The sequence below is a fragment of the Odontesthes bonariensis genome, chromosome 4 (assembly GCF_027942865.1).
Source record: "Odontesthes bonariensis isolate fOdoBon6 chromosome 4, fOdoBon6.hap1, whole genome shotgun sequence".
Taxonomy (NCBI): Eukaryota; Metazoa; Chordata; class Actinopteri; order Atheriniformes; family Atherinopsidae; genus Odontesthes; species Odontesthes bonariensis.
In genome coordinates this window covers 43,169,715-43,190,951 of record NC_134509.1, presented here as the reverse complement: position 1 = coordinate 43,190,951, position 21,237 = coordinate 43,169,715, and the positions used below count along the sequence as shown (strand labels likewise).

Here is a 21,237-nt window from a genome sequence, read left to right as displayed (position 1 = left end):
AGGTATCAGATACACCTGCTGTACAGACCAGGCAAAGAACTCCATTTAGCTGACTTCTTGTCCAGAACTCCACAGCCTAATGTGAAACACCCTCAAATGCAGACGCCATCCTCGGTATATGCCATGGGACTGACATCAGCAGACTTTGAACATGTCAGGCACAGCAACAATACCAACATCACTACAAAGACATTGAAGACCATCAAGACACACTCTGCTCAAGATCCAGTAACCCAGGCGCTGAACAGACACATCAGCAAGGGCTGGCCAGAGCACAGGCAAGCGGTAGACCCTTTACTTCGCCCATTCTGGACATACAGAGAAGAACTTACAACAGACGAGGGCCTAGTTTTCAAAGGACAGCGGCTCTTTATCCCAGAGACATTACGCAACAGCTTCCTGCAGAAGATCCACATTGGGCACTCTGGCATTGAGGCCAGTCAGAGAAAGGCCCGTGAGGCCATTTTCTGGCCAGGAATTGCTGAGGACATTAAGAACTTCACAAATGGTTGTGCCACCTGTAATGCCACTCAGGGTAAGCAACAGAAAGAAACACTCACCGCACACCACATTCCGGACATCCCGTGGTCCAAAGTAGGAATAGACCTTTTCAGCATCAAGAGCTCCACGTATCTCATCATGGTGGATTACTACTCTGACTACTGGGAGATTGATAATCTCTCAGACTACACTGCACCCACTGTCATTGAAGCATGTAAGAAACAATTCTGCAGACATGGCATGCCTCACACTGTCTTCTCAGATAATGCCCCCCCCTTTAACAGCATGGAATTCCAACAGTTTGCAGATGAGTGGGACTTTGAACATACAACCTCATCCCCATATCATAGCCAAAGCAATGGCAAAGTGGAGTCAGCAGTGAAAATAGCCAAAATTTTATTGAAACGCTGTACAATGGATGGAGAAGACCCATGGAAAGCAGTGCTAGAATGGAGAAACACTCCGACCGAAGGTCTTGACAGCTCACCAGTTCAAAGACTCATGTCAAGGCGGACCCGATCACTCCTGCCCAAAAGGAGTGTGCTTCTGAGCCCTGAAGTAATGAAAGGTGTTGTCTCAAAGAAAAGAGTCAAAGGGAAAGCAGTCAAACACCGATACGACCTTCATGCTCGTGACCTCCGACCTATCACGCAAGTACAGACGGTACGAGTCCTTCTTCATCCCAACCAGTCAAACAGCACTTGGGTGCTGGGCTTATGCATTGACCAGATCCACGATCGCTCGTATTTGGTCCTGGTGAATGGGAAGAGATATCGTCAAAACTGCAGAGACATTCGTCCAGTGCAGGAACAACTTAACATCACTCCCATCCACAGCAGTCCACTGCTGGATGATGACAACTGGAACACTGGAGGTGGCATGGAGACCCCGACCGACATACCGGATATAGCAGCTGAAGAAGCACCCATGAGCCCATCTCCATCTCCAACTCCTCCTCCCCTTCCCCCTTTCCCTCCCCTACAGCATACCAGAACCAGGAGCAACATTAAACGACCTGCAAGATTCACTACTGACTTTGTATACTAAAAGAGAAAAAAAAAAGAAAAGAAAAAAAAAGAGAAAAAAAAAGACAGCCAGGACTGTTATAGTATATGCAGAAACTTGGTACTAGAAATGTTAAATTAATGCATTTATATTCTGTCATTTTTGTGCTTTTTCTAAAGAGTTTATATTAGTCTTGTTCTTTCATAGCCAGTACTTTAAAGATGAACTGAAACGAATGTTCATCTATCATTCAAATGAAATTTTTGTCTTTTTCTAAAACCATCAATCCAACTTGAACTAAATTTTCCGGGCATAACTTGTTAAAACGGCCATTTAAAAGTGTGAATTATGTGGCCTTTGGTGCGAAATTGGCCACGTGACCGTGACGTCATAGGGTTGACTCCCTTATTTGCTAGTATGGCTGGCTGCGAAAATAACATACATTTGATGGACCTATATCTCATAAAGGAACCAAAATTCTGATACAAACATCAGCAGGTCGAAAGAACACACCTCTAACATTATGTGGAAAAACTTTCGTTGAATTTAAGCCACACAAATCGATTTAATATCTATATTGTAGAGGCTCTCTGCACCTCCCCTATGGGTAATGGAAATGAAAGTTACCATTTTCGGCACAGGATCGGCGGCACAAAACAGCCATCGCTCCTACTACACGCTGATTATTATTAAGATGTTATCAATCAAATGACACAATAGTGTATGTTTGCTGTGGTAAACTGGAAAAGATTTGAACATGCCGGTTTCGCAGATATGGCATTCTGCTGCGCTGTCTTTGACACGTTGAAACCTAACGAAGTGGCACTTTGAAATCCAGCCACTTAAAAAAAACGTATGTGATAATAACATGGTTTTAATATAAGCTTAATAAACAATGGCGTGGATTAACGGGTCGGAGATCCTCCAGTGCGCGGCCCCGTCTGCGGATCCTCACGGGTCGGCGGCAGGGAGATGGGCACCCGGCCTCGGCACGACTGACAGCAGCCATCGGTAGGACTGATCCACGAAGCCTCGGATGTCGTAGCCGGCGCAATCACCGGAGAGACCAGACAGCAATTCTGGCTGGATATGTGTGTAGACCGAAGAGCAGACCGAGCAGTCCCCTGCTTCCGAGCAGCAATTCAGGTGCAGCTATCGGCAGGCGGCAGCACGCAGTGATACGATCCACCGTGCTCTCAGCCAATAGCAGTGGTCGACACTTGCCTCTCAGAAGCGAACAGTAAGCGAACATTATTATATATAAAAAAAACAAGTCCAGTAATGTCCGATCTGGAAATTTCAGACTCACCTGTCTTCGCGCCCGAGCAGTAGTTCGAGCAGGGACAGTCTCCATCGGCACACCAGGTCCAGCGATGTCAATAGTTGGAACAGCTTCAGCTAAAAGACGTCTCCTATTCCCAACCATTCCCGCGATCTCCACATTTTTAGTGAAACAGTTGTGATGGAAATGTACGGAGCACAACACGGATGTTGAGGACACTTCAAAATCACGACGATGCCTCCGTACAAACTGTATCCACCGTGCTCTTGTCTTTGCCTTCTCCTTGTCAGCCTCAGTTCCAGTATTTTTTAGTTTGGGAAACATGTGCAGAGAGATGCCTTCAGTGAAGCTGCTATTTTTGCAACTAACACCATTTGGCCCTCCAGCAACACAATATTTTCTGCCGTGCTTTGATGTCTTAGCCATAGATGCCGCCATTACAGTTAGACTACGAGAACTTCTGTGTCAACCCTATGACGTCACGCATTAAAAAACGAATTCGCACAAAAAGACAAAATGTGGCTCCTTTTGAGCCCGTTTTAACATGACTTCCCGGATAAATTATTATCCAGACAATATCTCATTTTAATCGCAAGGCTTGGAACCTTTAGAATCAGCAGCAAAAACTGTGAAATTCCAACAATTAAAATTCGTTTCATAATCACTTTAAACACAGGAGATGCACTGGTAAGAGTTCTGGCTCCAGTTATATGTAAAGGGAGATGTTACAGTGTTCTAATGCCACTAGGTGGCACTCTAAGGAAGAAAACCTTATATATAGCCTACTACCACAGAGGAAGCCAGAGATAGATAAGCCAGGAGAGCCTGCAAGCTGTTTGTGTACGTGCTGCAAGATACCAGAATAAAAGCTCACGGAATCATCCTATATCTGCCTCATGACTGACGTCTTTCAACAATGTACATGCAGCACCACAGTTTCATTTTGGAATTTTACATCACACCTTCTCTTAACTGCCATCGATAAGTACTAATAAGTCCTTTTGGAGCATTCCCAGTTTGTTTGTTCCCCAGTGATCCCCTCGTTCCTCTGCCCACCTGGCGTCACAGGAGGGGGGGCTAACATGTGAGGAGGTGAGGGAGCATCAGGGATGTGCAAAGATGAGAAAGGGGCACAGCATCCTGTGAAGCGATAAAGAACAACAAGTAACTGACGTCATCAGGAGGCGACTTTCGCACCGAAAGGTACCACAACATTTCTGGGTACATTAAGGAACACAGAGTGAGCTGCTCGCTCAGCTGGTGCATGTTTACGGCCATCGGTGCGTGGATCTGTTGACGTCCGCGCGCAGCAGTTGCCATTCGCCGCGCGCATCTGTCTGTACAGGGGGACACTTTAAGACCTGATGATGATGGCGGACTGTTTAGGCTTTCAGGCGCAAATCGCCTCGATAATAGAGATACTGGCCAATTCGGCAGTGGCGGAGATCTGCAAACTGGTGGACGATGGATATGCAGAGCTGCGTTCTCAGGTGGCGCAGGAGAGAGAAAAGAGCGACAAGGAAAACGATGTCCTGCGGCAGAAGCTGCAAGAAATGGACGTGAAGATGCGGAGCTATGAGAGGAAGATGAGGAGACGGACTCAGCGAGAGGAAATTCACGCCGTTTATTTGAAGCCACTGGAAGGTAAATGGATGGAGATGGCAGAGCTTAGGAAACATGACACAAGTCATTAGGTTCAGTAAAATGGTTATGAATCACTCCTAGCAATCAGCCTGGCTCTCACCGTGTTTCTAGATGGTTCCAACACTCTGCATTAGGTGAACCACATTGTAGGTGTGCCCCTCAGTAAAAACATGAAAGATGAAGACTTGGTTTGAAAAACCTGCTGTTATGTTACTCAGATGCCTCTGGCAGGAGCAGCATTGAATTTTTTTTTACAGTCCTACTCATTCACATCGGACCTTAAACTGACAATGTGCCTTAAGATATGAGTAAAAATGATGAAGCTCATATAATTGCTAACCCTTTGGTGGCATTTTAACATACACGCATAGTGTGATTGCAGACAGCAGCACATTTTCTGGTGTCTTCATTTCAATTCAGTTTTATTTATAAAGCGCCAAATCCAAACAAATCTCAAGGCACTTCAAAGATACAGTCCAATTCAAGTCAATTAGAATCCAATTCATTCTAATACAACCATAATCCATTCAAATTCATTTAATTCCAAATTAGTCCAATTCATATAGAGCCAATTTAAAATAAAAAAATTTAAAGTTAAAAAAGTAGCGTAGCTAAGGAAACCAACAGATTGCACTGAAACTTGTCTTCAGTCCAATCTCCCGTCCTGAGCGTGCCTGAGGCGACTGTGGAGAGAAACGACTCCCTTTGAACAGGAAGAAACCTCTGGCAGAACAGAACCAGGAAGCGTGGCCATCCGCCTCCACCAGCTGGGGTTTGAGGACAGAAAAGAGGGGACAACAAACACCGTAACACCAGGCCAGGGATATCTGCTGAGAAAGAGAAATACAAGTTAATGACGACAATAATGTCACATGTACATGGAGAGGAAAGAGAGCAGAGGGAGGAGCAGTGCATTGTGGGAGCTCCCCCAGCAGAGTTCTCGTTGTTTTTAACCATGAATGAGACCAAAGGAAAAACAGGAGGAACAGTTTCATTATTTGGACATTTACTCTTACAAACTCCCAAATAAGAGAGTTAGTACATAAAGTCTTACAAGTTTATTTGTTGAAGTTTTATCTGCTAATTTATCTTTGTATTGCTGTGGCTCAGAAAGTAGAGCACTGTCAGCAGTCAAAGGGTCGGTGGTTTGATCCCCAGCTTTCTCAGTCCAGACGTTGAAGTCTCTTTTGGCCAGACACTGACCCCACATTACCAAAGTTGCATGCATCATCGTGTGTATATGAACACAGGAAAAAAGCACTGCATTGGCTGGAAGGAAAAAAGTATAGAAAAAAGAAAATCAGAAGGAACGTAAAGACTGAATTTGACTGAGTGTGTGTGTGAATGTAGTTTTACGCTTTGAGCGGTCAACAATACTAGTAAAGTGCTTCTATAAATGCAATTCATATACCATGTTATGGTAATAGTGCTTCTGTTTTTGAGATGCACATGCTTTACTGAAACTCATCCCAAAACATTAAAGTTTTATATGATTGGAATCAGGGCTCTAAATTAACTTTTTTGATCACCAGCCAATGTGGCTAGTAAGTTTCTGAAGTTACCAGCCAATCAGAATTTCCACTTGCCACATATTTTTCCGTGCAAAATAGACAGATGAGACCCACTGAATTCATTTGATCAATTTATTAACTAAAGTTTTAAATTCATTTTACAGTGAAATTGGGAATGTATATCCAATTAAAAATAATTACAATAATTAAACTTATGTACATACAAAACTTATTCTAACATTTCATTACTCCTCAACCCTCACATACTATTCAGGGTCACATTTTTTGTACATAAAAAAAAAATGAAAAAAAAAACTTTAAAACTGATTTATATTCATGTGAACCCTGAATCTACAAAAATGGAAATATTTAACAACTTTCTAACCATGTATTAGTGCAGATAATGCACAAAATTAAACACAAAACTATGTGCAGAGACTAATTATGGAATTATGGATACTGTGAAATGCTTAAACATCGTCCGAGCTCTCTGAACTGTCTTCGGATCCATCTAAATCAGTTCCATTTTTCCCTTTTCTCAGAAAGTGTGGCTGGCGTGTGCGCAAACTGTCACCATGCCAGATTCAATATATTCAAAATATCATCCCCCCCCCCCTCCTTTGGCAGGCATATCTTTTCTCTTCACTGCCGGCTGTCCCAACCATCGCCACATTTTGTTAGTGTTTGCGTTTATATTTGTACCAATAACACGCTGTCAAATAGTGATGCTCCGATCAGCATTTTTTGGACCGATCACCAAAATCATGATCTGCCCGATTGCCGATCATGGAAGGAATCGGACATTTCCATGCCTTTCATCTAGCAGAGAGTGCACCATTTATAGAAATTAAACCGCCAGAGGTAGCTGGGGACATGTAGAACAAGAATCTGGTGGAGTTTGCAGAAAACAATTGTTTTTTTTATTTTCTATTAATATTTTAATCTGCCCATATACACCATTCATTGGGTAGGATTTCAGCATCAGATTATTAAACAATGATGCAGTGGAATGACTTGAAAATCACCACAGAGGTAGCTGGGGACATGTAGAACAAGAATCTGGTGGAGTCGGCAGAGAACATTTTGATTTGGTTCTAAATGAAGTTTTCAAATCTGACTATGCAGAAATGAGTTTGATTCTGAATATGCTTCAATAATTTTGTTCTATCATTTTGTTTTAATCATTAAAAAGAATGTAGTAAAAAAAACAACCAAGTAATGACAGGTGTATGTATTCCAACAAATGAAAAATCAACTTCGATATAGATTTCTGAGTTTACGGGGTGCACTTGAATGCACCATAAATCCGCTCACACGCTTTACCGTAAGACGCGATGTAAACGGGCACTCGATTTTCAAGTGTAGCTAGCGCGACCGCAGTAAGTTTCACATCTTTCTGACACACTTTGAAGAAATTCCAGACAGGAGAGGTCATGTTGTCGAGATGCACTGTAGAGGTTTTGCCTGTTCGGTTCTGTACACACGTCACGTACCACATTAGAAAGTGGTCGCTAGTAATTTACGTCAAAAAAAAAAAAAAAAGCTAGTAATTTACGTCACTTGATCCGTTTTTTGATCGGCATATTTTTCCGATCGCCGATCAGGCTATTTTTGGGCATTATCGGCCGATCATGGTCGGCAGCCGATCGATCGGAGCATCACTACTGTCAAATAATGCTCCCCCTTCTCAATGCATTCATGACAATGATGGAGCAGAGTCACCTAAATAAAGACAGAAGTGTCCCAAATACAAAAATCAAATGGTGAATGACACCCCATTTGTGCATGTTAAGCTAACTTCTTGTTAATACGATAAGTGTTTTATTCAGGGCTTGAAAACGGAATTATTTTTCAATCGTTCCGTTCCGAACGGTTCAGGCATGTTTAACGTTTTCGTTCTTGCGTTCCGCCACCAACATATCGTTCCTGAACCGGTTCGGAACGTAATATATCGTTCGTTCTTATCGTTCCGGCAGTGTTTGGCGGGCCTATCAAGTCTACGTGTGTGGACTTTACCTTAGAATAGACATACTCATTAGTATTTGCCCTTGATTTACACCGTAGCTCTATGCCCAAAAATAATAAATCACCGGCAGCATCCAAAAACATTCAGATGGGCTAAAGCTGCGTTGACGTCACTTCCTTGATCTGGGAGCTTCAATGTAAGATGAGGGTTGATCTACTACTGTAGACAACAAAGTATATGCTATATTCTACATGCTTTTTTATGAATTTTTATGTTGTAGAGTTGTGAATTTATTTTATCAATGGAGGAATTGAGCAGCCTTGCTTTGTTGTCTACAGTAGTAGATCAACCCTCATCTTACATTGAAGCTCCCAGATCAAGGAAGTGATGTCAACGCAGCTTTAGCAGCAGAGAAGCTATCAGGCTTGTGTTGATAATAATAAACTCCTGGACTATGTACAAACTTCCAAATGCATCGTTTTGTGAGTACAGACCATATTTGTACTACTGTAGAAGTTTGGTGTCATGGCATGTGATTTTAGTGTGGTAATTTTGGAGATACTGCCAGGGTCTGTTAGCACTTGTACTAAGCTATTTGGGATAATTCAGTAACTCGGCTGATGTTCGGCCAAGATCGGAAAAACTTTGGGTGGGCTACTTGGCTGGATGTCACGGTTCAAATGACCCTAGGGTGAATCTACTTCGAACCATCACTATAACTAGTGGATAACTAGACTAAGTAGTGGATAAAGGAAGTGATTTGTGACAGCTGCCTGCATTGAGCCTAGCGGGCAGCGAAGTGAACGCACAACCGGAAGTAGTCTTTTTTTTTCCCCTGACAAAGGCCTACGCTTTTGTGAAATTTTATAAAATATATAGAGAACGAAAAAAAACGTTATTAACCGGTTTTGTGGATTTCAGAATAACGTTTCTGTTCCGGAACAGCAGTTTCATCTGTGAAAGTCAACAAAAAAACATGGCCCTGATCATATATGTAGTCATTTACTTCATTCATGTGAAAAACAACTGTACTGTATTTAACTACATTTTTAATTTCTCCTGTCAGACACATGTTCCTAGCCTTAGGGACAGGGACAACAACAACATTGTTCCAAAGTTCAGTTGCACCAAGACTATAGTTGCACTATAAATTATTATAGGCCAGTTTCTCTTATTTCAGTTTTTAATGAAAATCTTAGACAAACTGGTCATACCAGACTTTTATTTGTAGGCGATTCCTTTGCTTTTAACCCTAGATCTTGACCAGGCTGCTTTTAGAGCATTTTAACACTCTGGGGTCTAAAGCCCGCCGGCGGGATTTTTTTGACACTTCTCCAAAAACACATCTGTAACTCTGTGAGTTTTTGTCATTCAAACATATAAGTGACACCATTAAAAACCTTGAAACTTCTACTTTTCAAATATAAATAAATAAATAAACTATGTAGCTGGCCCTTTTTAAAGAGAGTGAAAAGAAATCTTTGGATTTTCTGTACTCTCTGACTGCAGCAGCCTCCTAGGCCACACCTATCGCTATTCACATGTAAAGTACCAGGTGATTGAGTGGCTATTCACAGGTGAGAACACGCCCCATTCAACAACAAGGTCCTGCCCGAGACAGAGAATTATCATTATGGAGAGTGACAGGGGGGTGGGGGGAATCAGGGGTGTTACACACCCATCTAATTAGTATTCAACTAACAGAGACACTGACTGGAGTTACAATTACTTTTTTACAGTTTGTGTGAAAACCAAAAAAAGATTTCTGACTGCACTTTTTACTTTTATGCAGCCAACACTTTTGTTTACAAGGTTCAACCTTCAAAAGTCTTGGCTAGATATATTTATAGTGTGTTTTCTTGCACTGTTTGAAGACCTCTAAAACTTATTTTTTTGTACAGTTGTGTTTCCCCTCAATTTAATTAAAACTTGTTTGTATTACATTCACTTTACTCTCATATTATTTTTTGTTAGGCTTTTCAGAATACAACCATATGTGTCACTTTTGCATAGATGTTTACAGTTAGTTGAAATACTTGAAAATGTCAAGGTGGTGACAACTGCCTCAAAGTCTCTGAAAAGGCCTTAGACTCCAACCTAGTGGGTTGGATTCTGAACTTATTAACTAAGAGGACAAAGAGAGTGGGGATGAATTATATCTATTCTGATAGTAGATGCACTTCCAGAAGTCCACCACAAGAGAGTGTGCTGTCACCTTTATTATTTCTTCTGAGCAGATTGGACAAAAGGATTATCATCAATATTCTGTTATTGTTAGTTTTTTTGTTAGAAGAATGGTCAAAATTCCCATAAACACACTCCTTAACCTTGTGGAAAGCTTGCCCAGAAGAATTGAAGCTTTTGTTTATGTTAATGCATTTGGCAGACGCTTTTATCCAAAAGCGACTTACACTGGTAGGTGGGTAGCATAAGGAGGTCTTGCCTAAGGACCCCTACTGGATGTAATACCTTTCATGCAGGGGTGTCAGGATGTCAGAAGCTGTTATAGCTGTAAAGAGTGGGCTGACGTCATATTAAACTATGGATTAAGAACAGGATGTCACTTAAGTTCAAATGCGTGTAAAGGTAGATGAGCGAATACTTTTGGCAATATAGTGTATGTGTTGGGGTGCGCGATCTGACGATATAAAATCGTGACTGGCGAGGAAGAGTGGAGAATCGCAGGCGATCTACCAAATTAAAGAAACCGTATAGATCGCCTTTCCCAATCAGCGCAATGTTTTGTTTTTTTTTTAATGCTGGTTCCCGCCGATGCGGCAGACGTAGGGCGTCCTTAACCTAACCGACCAATCATAGCGAACTGTGCGTCGTTACACTTTCTTCCACGCCTCCATGTTGTGTTTCTAAAAACTTAGAAAACGCATGGACAGCCATGGCTGAAAGCCAAGCCGACGAGCTGGTGAAGAAGAGGAAATCCACCTCTGTAATTTGGAATTGGTTCGGGTTTTCTTCTACTGACCAAGACCAAACTTCAGCCATATGTAAGGTGTGCAAAGAACCTGTTAAAATGTCCGATGCCAGTACAACAAATTTGTTCAACCACCTGAGACGTAGGCATCCCAAGGAATATGCCGAGAGTGAAACGATGCGAGCAGCGGGGGCTTCCACCACCTCCTCACAACCTGCGGCCTCGGTGGCAAAACTGAAGCAAACAACAGTTACCCAGGCATTCCAAAAAGGCACCCCGTATGAGAAGTCCAGTAAGCGATGGAGAGAGGTAACGGACGCTGTCACGTACTATCTAGCTAAGGACATGGTTCCTTTCTCGGCCGTGGAAGACGAGGGATTTAAATGCCTAGTGAAAGTACTTGACCCCCGCTACGAGGTACCAGGCAGGACATTTTTTTCCAACACTGCAATGCCACGTCTGTACACAGAGTGCAGAGCGAAGCTGGAACATCAAATACAAAAAGTGCAGTTCTTTGCAACAACCAGTGATCTGTGGTCTAGCCGCACATCTGAGCCTTATTTGAGCTTGACCATCCACTACATCGACAACTGGAAGCTCTGCAGTGCGACTCTGCAAGCAACATACTTCCCAGAAGACCACACGGGGGAGCTCATCGCGCAAGGGCTACGAGACGCACTTGAAAGTTGGGGACTCCGTGAGGAGAACATGACCTGCATGACCACAGACAGTGGGACCAACATGGTGAAGGCCCTCCAACTTAACAGCTGGACTCGTCTTCCCTGCTTTGGGCATAGGCTGCACCTAGCCATTGGTGAGTAAACTTTATAAATTAATAATGCATGTGTCATGTCTGTTAAGATGTTTTCAGTACTTATCCCGAACAGATTATTAAAAAAAAAAATCAGTGATGGGGTCTATGATTAAATGTTTCTTCACATATAATAACAACAATAATATGTATTATTATAATGATGATGATAACAAATAATAATAATAATTCTGAATGAAAAAAATATGAGCAATGCAACACTTTTAATGTTAATAATTAATGGCAGATTAAAATGTTCATTTTGTTGTTTTGGTTTATTTCTGTCATTGCATCTATCTAGCTAATGAAATACTACTGTGCTCTTCTTTTATAGAAAACAGTGCCAAAGACCATCGAGTTGTTCGTGTGACATCGGTCTGCAAAAAAGTGGTCAGTGCATTCTCTTTCAGCTGGAAGAAGAAGAGGGATTTGGCTCAAGCTCAAACAGAGCTGAAACTCCCACAAAAAAAAATCAAAACAGAGTCACCAACCAGATGGGGTTCCAGACTTGCCATGATCGAGAGAGTGTTGGAACAAGAAAGTGTCATCTCGCAGGTCCTGAAAGCTGACAAGAAGACACGGCAGTTGGCACCATCATGGCAAGATATCGAAGTCATGGAGTGTGTTAAGAAGGCCCTCGGCCCTCTGAGAGATTTCACTGATGCGCTTTCTGGGGAGGACTATGTGAGTGTCTCATATGTCAAGCCAGTCCTGCACCTGCTGAAAGCCAAACTCCTTGAGCAGAATGAAGAAGACATTGAGCTCACCAACACAATGAGGACAACAATCCTCAACTACCTCACTGACAAATATCAGGACCCCACCATTGATGCCCTGCTCGACATGGCTTCGCTTTTGGATCCAAGGTTCAAGAGCCAGTACATTGACAGTGACAAAACAGAGGAAATACAAGCCAGAGCTGTTTCCGAGATTGAGGGCTTACTGACCACAGCACAGCTTTCACTGCCCACCTCCACTTCGCAGAGTGATCCTGGTGCAGACCAACCCCCACCAAAGAAAGCAAAGAAAAAAACATTAGGCAGCCTTTTCAAAATTTCAGGTGCTGCATCTGCAGCTGGCACAACAGCTTCCCCCACCCCATCTATAAGAGAGGCAGTCGAGGGGAAAATGAAGGCCTATCTTTCCACCCCACAAGCAGACAGTGAGATGGATCCTGTGGAATGGTGGAAAGTCCATGAGGGAAACTTTCCACGAGTGAGCCAACTAGCTCAGAAATACCTGTGCATTCCAGCTACAAGTTCTCCCTCTGAACGAGTCTTCAGCACAGGTGGCAACATCGTAACTTGCCAAAGGGCTACTCTCAAGCCAGATAAGGTGGACAAATTGATTTTTCTGACCAAAAATCTGTGATGGGGAAACTGTGAATTCCTCCTTTTTATCAGGAGCAGTTTGTTATGTCTTTGTTAAAGACTGTTGCACTAATACAGTTACCTCAGTTTGCATTGAACCATTGATATTTAAATAGTGTGAATATAGCCAAAAACAGTTTGTGTTTTTCAACATTTCATATTTTTTATATTATAAGAAAATGCACTTTATTAGAGCGAGTGTTCATTTTATCAGAGTAATGTTAATTTTTTAAGAGTGAGATTGTTTACTTCATTAGTGAAGATGTTAAGTTTATCAGTGATGTTTAGCTACTTAATCGTGTGTTGTTTACATTTTATTTTGTTTACAATGTTTGCACATGGGAAATTGCAATTACTTTCATTAAAGCAATACTATGTAACATTTCTACCTTAAAATAACAGCTTGAAAAAATTTGTGCGGCTAGAATGAGTTTTAATATTACGATTGGCCTGTCTCCTATACCCTTCGGGGGTCTGAGTTGGAAAAACTGCGCTATGTAACTTTGCTGGACCGGCCCTGGAGCTGAGCGGAAGTACTTCGACTTGCTTTCTGGCACACCTACCGCAAAAACAAATAGACCCCTCTCACGCTCCCAGGTACATTTGATTACTCTTACCTTCTCGGTCGACATAGCTTGCACCTTCTGACTCCTCGCCGGTTCATCAACAAACGTGAAAAGTGAAAGTGAAAGGGTGTTGTATTTACGACAGTGTAACCGTACATTACCTCCAAGCCTGTAGGGGGAGCTCCAGAGTGGGCTTTTTGAGAAGTTACATTGTATCGCTTTAAAATCTGCTTAGAAAGAAAGCTGTGTAGCCCCAAAATTCTTTTTTTTTTTTTTTTTTTTGGATGGAAGATCGTGATAAAAAATTGAAATCGTGATTTTATGCAAAAAAATCGTGATACAACATTTTTTCCATATCGCCCACCCCTATGTATGTGCATTGATTTCAGAAAAATACTCATATGAATTTAATCAAAGGTTGGACCACTGAGTATGTGCACACTTATAGATATTTGAGGATCATCATTGACAAGTTAACTTTGAAGCTGTGAGGCTGTCCGTTAAAAGGCTCACCAGCGTTTGTGTTATCTGAGGAAACTCTTGTACTTTGCTTTACTCGCCATGCTGCCAAGAAACTTTTTAACTAGTTCAGCCAAGATGATGAATTAGTCCCCCCCCCCAGAGAGTGCCTTCTCTGTAAAGGACATGCTGTCAAAATTAAGGAGATCGATCTATCTATCCAACAAGTTAACGTAAATTCCCCTTAATGCCATTATTTTTTTTGATGCAAGATTAACGGAGGCATGTTCTATAAATATGACCGTTGGTCCATCCGTAGTTTTTACAAATCAGGAAGGATTTGGCCTAATCTTGTGGATGGCTAGCTAACGCACAGCCATCCACAAGCTGATGCAGAGATCCCCACTCCCTCTCACCAAAGGCAGACCTTTCTGAATATTTGATCTATATTATTTATTATTACAGATCCCCATTAGTCCTCACCACAGTGAAGGCTATTCTTCCTGGGGTCCAAATATTCACACTTCAAACTACAAACATAATCCAATAAAATAAAATACAATCATTGCAATTAAAACATAACCAAATCTAACAAAACGGATCTGAGATATAATGCAATTCAACCCTTAAATTATTGCAAAAACAAAACAATAACATTCCAACTAGCTAAAAATGGATTTCTTTGCTAATTACAGCTTTTTTTTAGTTTCTTCTTGAAGCTTACTTTCTTTTTTATCATGGTTAAATGTAATGGGAGCTTATTCCAGTATGTTATAGCTCTGTACATTGTAGTCTTCTTTAGCGCATTAGTTCTAGGCAGAGTAAAGTGAACACCAGAAGCATATCTGGTAACACAGCCATGTCTAGTATTGGTGGGTTCTAGATGTAGTAACAAATTGTCAACACGGCAGATTTTAAACAAAAATGTCACCAGTAGGCATGGGCAGGTTACGGTTTCAAGATATACCACGGTATTAAAAAGTCAAGGTTTCAAAACCACTAAAATTTTCTGTCATACTGTCCCTGTGGAATGAGCGTTTTTTTTATTAAATTTTTTTTTATGTGACAGAAAAAGTGGAGGTCCCTCACACAGCGTGCAGCTGCAGCGTAGTGCCCCTCCCCCCGCGCACCTCCGCTTGCTTTGAGTATGATGGCTGAAGGAGGCGAGCCCCCCGAACTTTTCCCCACCCGTCTGTTTTTTGGTTGCCGCGTAGTCGTGCACCAGTCAAAATTTGTATCTTTGTTTTGCATGTTTTGTTTATTCGTTTATTCAATCACACAGTATAAAACAAATGTGTTCAGTACAATCATAGCATTTTTAAGTGACTGAAAAGGCACAGGCCTAAGCGTAATGCTTATATTTAAGCCTGTCCTGTTGAACAAAATTAAGCTACCCATCAACCCCTATTTTTTAAAAATACTAAAGTAGAAGAAGAAAAAAATAATAGTAAAAAGAGAAGACAAAAAACAGAACTGCATCCAATAAAGTTACAGTCAAAATAGAAGAATAATGAAGCAAAATCATAAATAAACACAAAATCCTTCTCAAATTATAAATACTTGTAGCCCTCAAATTGCTTTAGAAACCATCCTTTTGAAAACCAAAAATGTACTACAATTTCTTACATTTATATTAGCATCATTACATAATGAAACCCCAAAAACAGATATGCATCTCCTTTTAATTTCTTTTTTGGCCTTTGGTACAGTAAATTTGCATATGTCTCTTAAATTATATTTTGTTTCTTGAGATGAGAAAAACCTTTGTATGCTGACTGGGAGTAACTTTGATTTAGCTCTATACATTATTTGCATGATTTAGTAAAATATCAGATCATTGAATTTCATAACATGTGATTTCATAAACAGTGGGAGAGTATGTGCATAGTAATCAACCTTATTAATAATTCGTATGGCTCGTTTTTGTAGGAGAAATATTGCGTTAACAGTTGTTTTAGATGTCGAGCCCCAGACTTCCACACAATATGATGTGTAAGGAAGTATAAGTGAGCAGTAAATGATATGTAAGGCCTTATAATTACCTCCGCCAAGGAGGTTATGTGATCGCTCGAGTTTGTCTGTTTGTCTGGATGTTCGTTCGTCTGTTCGTGCTGCAATCTTGCGACCTGCCACAAGGTGGCGCGACCTCAAGGTAAGCCAAACAGAGCCAAAGCCAGACAGAATGCATAGTGCACAGATTGAATGCATATTGCGCGGATTTGCTGTAATTAGCACAACAAAAGATTGCAACGGCAAGCCAGTGTGCATAACTGCATATAGCGTAATAATAACGGCGAACACTGCTTCCCGACAAAACATTATAATAATAATAATATTAATAATAATAATTAATAACGGCGAACACTGCTGTTCAATAATGAATAGGGAGAAGGGAATGCCTCTTCTGCTGACAGCGCCAAAGAACAAGTAGCCCACATCAGGAACGTATGTCCATACATGGCTCGCTATCCACAGGTAGGTTGGCGTAGGTCTGCACTCTCTGAGTGCATTTCTAGTTTAATATGTTTCTAGATTTGTACAGAATTGCTATTGTCTTAGAAATCTTTCCTTTAATATAATTAACATGTGGTTTCCATGTTCATTTATGGTCAATAACCACCCCTAAAAATTTTATCTGTCACTCTTTCAATTTCAGCATCACACATTTTTAATTTCATGTCCTTGTCAAATTCTTTTTCGATGTCCAAAGACCATAAATTTAGTTGTTTTTTTTTGTTTTGAGTGACAATCTATTAACATCGAACTAGGTTTTGAGGATTTCTAGGTCTCTTTCAATAGAAGACAAAAGTTCATGTAAATTGTTGCCAGAACAGTACATGTTTGTATCATCTGCAAAAATAATAAAATTCAACAGATCTGTAACATTACAAATATCATTAATATAAAGCAAAAAAAGTTTTGGACCGATCACAGATCCCAGGCGTACACCACAGGTGACCTTCCTAAATTGTGAAACAGTGGAATTGATTTCTACACATTGCTCTCAATTTTCCAAGTAACTCCTCAGCCAAGAACAAGATAGGGTAAGCATACCTATTAAGCCCACGTACCATAGAGCCCACTTGTGACTTCTGAGTCAATTAAAAAAAACTACATCACCATTTTATCATGGTTCTTCCAATGAAGCTGCTTGTTACATAAATAATACTTTTGATTGTAAGCCAATCAGATTTGTCGATCTGGAGTTATAGACATAACTTGAGTGACGTGCCTGCTGCTCCCAGAAGAAGTTGCAAAAAAACATTTTGATGCCCTGAAAAAAAGACATTTTTTCCACATTTCTACTCCTGCTTTTGATAAGTACTCATTTGTTATCAAATTCGAAGAGATTAGTGCTTTAAATAAAACATATGTCAGAATTACAAATATTTTTTATTTTGAGGTCAAAATATGTGTTTTAGCATGCTAGCCAACAGCCCACATGCTGCATCAATACAGTTACTGCATAGCATTGTTCATTGCAATGACATAAAGCATGATAAGCATGTGTCGTTTACATTTTTGTAGGCAGAATATCCGATTATACTGTTAGATAGATAATACACGTGTATATTTAGCTTTATTTATTTTTTAATTAACATTTTTACCATGTGGGCTTAAAGTGGACTCTAGCAAAAACAAAAACATTTAGGGTGGATGTAAATGAGTATAGCTAATTACTTAAATGTATGATCATTTGATACTTTTCATGTTATGTTAGTGCAGCATATATAGATTCATGTCATGTAGTTGTTTTTTAATGTCATGTGTGTAGAATGAAATATTCTGACTTTTAACCAGAAATTCACTGATCTTCCCATTAAGCCCACTTGGCTGTGTTTCAATGGAGATTTTCTCCCTTTTGACTTTTGAACCATTTTTCTGCCTAACTTTGACCTCACCTAATCAATCAGCTTCATAATGCAGATAATTAAATACCCAAATTTAAATATCAGTGATGTTGCATAGGTCAATTCATTCTGGATAGGCCTACATTCTATCCTACCATTAGCATAATTTCCAACCCTTTACTTTTCAGATGACATGACTAAAACACGCAAAAAGTACAGCCAAGAAAACATTGAACTTTCCAGGGGAACCCTGCGCCACTACTGTATCCCCTACTACACAACCACACCCATGCTCTGTATCTGTGGACGAAGAATCCATGTCCCAGATTATCCTCAGTGTAGAGACTGTTCCTGGGTGCAACATTCTCAACATCACAAATATTGAGATTGCAAAGCCTGCAAATGCGGAAATATCACAACCCCAGCCATCAACGTCTGCAACCTCAAGCCCTCCACCCTCATCAAGCATCAAATATTACTTCCTGCAACACATGCCATCAAAGAAGAGCAATGTAGCCAAAAGACAGCGACTCAACACTTTAAAATATGGAGTCTCTCTAACATCTGAAGAAGCCTTGTTGCGTCTTGAGGAAATTGAAAGGAAGAAAGCAGAAAAAAGAAACAATTAAAGGTTGGCGAGACCAAGAGGAAGAAGACTTCTCTGGAGAAGACAAACACATCAGAGGCAGTGAGTAGAGGCAAATGAAACCTGTGCCACAACCTTCATAGTGGAGAAAGACGTGTACTATGCTGTCATGTTCACAAAACCAGCAGCGTATTGCATGGCACGATCACTCAACGAGTCAGCACCACCAGAGGGTGAACGGTATGTGATGAAGTTCTTAGACAGAGGGCCAAACAATACATACTCCCTCCCACCCAGGGACAAGATTGAAGATGTAGAGCGCAAGCTCATCTTCTGCAAAGCAGACCTGAACGGACCTGGACCATTCTATTTGCGCAATCATGAGGTCGTTAAAAATCTGTACAAAAAAAGGATGAAAGCCATCAAAGATGTGTTAGTGTAAGGCTGGTAAGCAAAGACAACCACAATGTGGGCAAAAGGTTGAGAAAACAAACAAAAGAAAGCTTACTTGTTACAATCTTACACTACTAAGTTAGGCTACATGGAGCAAAAGATAGCGCAACTATAATAATAAAATCAAGTCTTGCCTAATCTTGTTTATCTTGCTCAAGTTCATACACAAGTTTCAAGATGTCATGACTGTTGTATACAGTATGTTGTTTTTTAATGGATGTTTATTGTTATGACTAATGAATTGTATGTTTTAGGATTGTACCTGTAGGGGGTCTTTAATGTTACTCCACAATGGTCTTAATTGTTTTTATGTAAGCTGTGTTTTTATGTTTTAAATATCAATTAAAGTTATTTGTTTAATTGTAAATACTGAAATTGACTCATTTATTATCCTGAAAATATTAGTATTGAACCAGGAAACTGCCTTTCTTTCAGTCATTAGGTCTTCAGAAATCTAGATAAAAACATCTGCACTCTCAACCAGCTGGCTGGACCAGAAATTTTAGCCAATTGTAAATGCGAACAGTACAATGTAGGATAAAGATACAGACAAAATGACAACACATATTGAAAGATGAAGTATTGAAGAGTAATTTCCATTCTAATTTTGATTTTGTTAATAAATAGTTTTTTGGCTGCATTCCAAAGAAGACATGTTGTAAGTTTAGCTTTTCCTGTGTTGACAACACAGCAAAAGGCTGATCACGCCTATTTCAAATACCATTTACAGGCCAGAGGAAAGGAGTGTAGACAAAATGAAAATAGCTATTGAGAGCTAAGACATTACATATTTTAATAGAACAACTTTGGATTGTTAAGATTTTTAAATATATATGTAACGTATGTCTACTGTACACAAGCCAAGGTGACTATGATGTACTTTAACTTAGGCCAAAATCAGAAGATGTAAGTTTGCTCAAGGAGGATACAGACATGACCGGGAAAGCAATTTGAAAGAGAGTAACAAAAGTATCCTTTATTGGCAGGAAGCCACCCTTTCAAATTTAATAAAGAAAATAGTTTCGTTATGACTGGATTAATATTTCTTAGTGTATCAAAAAAAACAGTTAGATCAACCTAGCGTTTCCCTTTTAACAAGCTAAGTTGTAACCAACAACCATAACAATTTACAGATTACAAAAATACCTTCAAAATGCAAATAAAAGAAAAAGAAAAGGGCCCGAAAAAATAATAAACAAAACAGAGTCCAATAGAGTCCAGGAATTAAGTCAAATGTCCAATTCCGTCAGTGTCCACAGTTTGTGTAAGAGTCTTTAATGTATGGTGGTGTGATTTGTCTTGTCTACCCGGGTAGTGTTTGTGTCTTATGTAGAAGGTGTGTTTGATGCTCTTTCATCCAGATGCACGATGAGCTGCTCCGCCGTCACACCCTCCACGCATGTACGCCGGTGGTCCCGCTCTACGATCCTCTAGCTCGGTTCTGGCTCGCTATTCATATTTATCTCACACCCAAAACAAAAAAAACAACCACAGATCTTTTCTTTGACAAAACACAAACTTGGTAACATCCGGCACTCCAAAACATCCTCACGGTTATAAGTACCTTCCCGGACCAATAGCTCCAGAAAAAATAAAGTTTGACCACTTTTTGTCAAGTTATTTACATTAACATGCTGTCTCGGCTGTAGTGTCTGTCTTCATTGGCATCAGTGAAGGAAGGAAAAAAAACTAGCAGGAAACAGACTCTACCGAGCGCGAGCAGCGCTTGAACCTGATGCATACGCACTCTGCTGGTGAAATTAAGAACTACATGTAAAAAACTGAAATATTGGGGATTACGCCAAGTGTGTAACTAAAGGGCGTTACATATATATGTATTTATCAACAAATCATGAAGTGGGCTTATTTGTAACACCCATGGGCTTAATGGGTACTTAATGTACCCATTAAGTCCATGCCAGAATTTTGACATATTTTGACAAATTAAACAATAAAAAAATAAAAAAATTGGTATAAATGAATTATTGATATTTCAAATGAGACATTAGACTATCATTTTAACTAAAATGTTCTCACTTCAATTGGGGCGGTATATATTAAAAATGTCTGAAAAGCAGATTTGGTGGGCTTAATAGGTCCACTTGGTACATTATCTTAGCCTGGGAATTCCCATGCTGCTTTGCGCTCGATTTCATTCTCACTGCAAAGTCAGCCTGGAAACCACCGCCCTTATTTTTGCCAGAGTTTGGGAACCAATCACAGAACGGGGGGGCAGCAAGACGATGACGACGTCTATGCGCTACACCGAAGCTTGTAGAGTGTTAATCCAACATGACAGCGGA

General features: G+C 40.4%; 2 protein-coding genes across 2 annotated transcripts in view; both read left to right on the top strand.

Annotated features, from left to right (window-relative positions):
- The first annotated feature begins 3,616 nt into the window (after positions 1–3,616).
- LOC142379123 (uncharacterized) overlaps positions 3,617–21,237 on the top strand; it is a 30,131-nt gene continuing 12,510 nt past the window's right edge. The window contains exon 1 of the mRNA XM_075464260.1: positions 3,617–4,432. Coding sequence (XP_075320375.1) covers positions 4,153–4,432 — 280 coding nt within the window. The 5' untranslated portion in view covers positions 3,617–4,152. The remainder of the gene's footprint in view (positions 4,433–21,237) is intronic.
- On the top strand, positions 10,202–13,437 carry LOC142379472 (E3 SUMO-protein ligase ZBED1-like). The gene is made up of 2 exons (XM_075464630.1): positions 10,202–11,652; positions 11,984–13,437. Exons 1-2 carry the CDS (start codon positions 10,803–10,805, stop codon positions 13,018–13,020), a joined length of 1,887 nt encoding a protein of 628 aa, XP_075320745.1. The 5' UTR covers positions 10,202–10,802; the 3' UTR covers positions 13,021–13,437.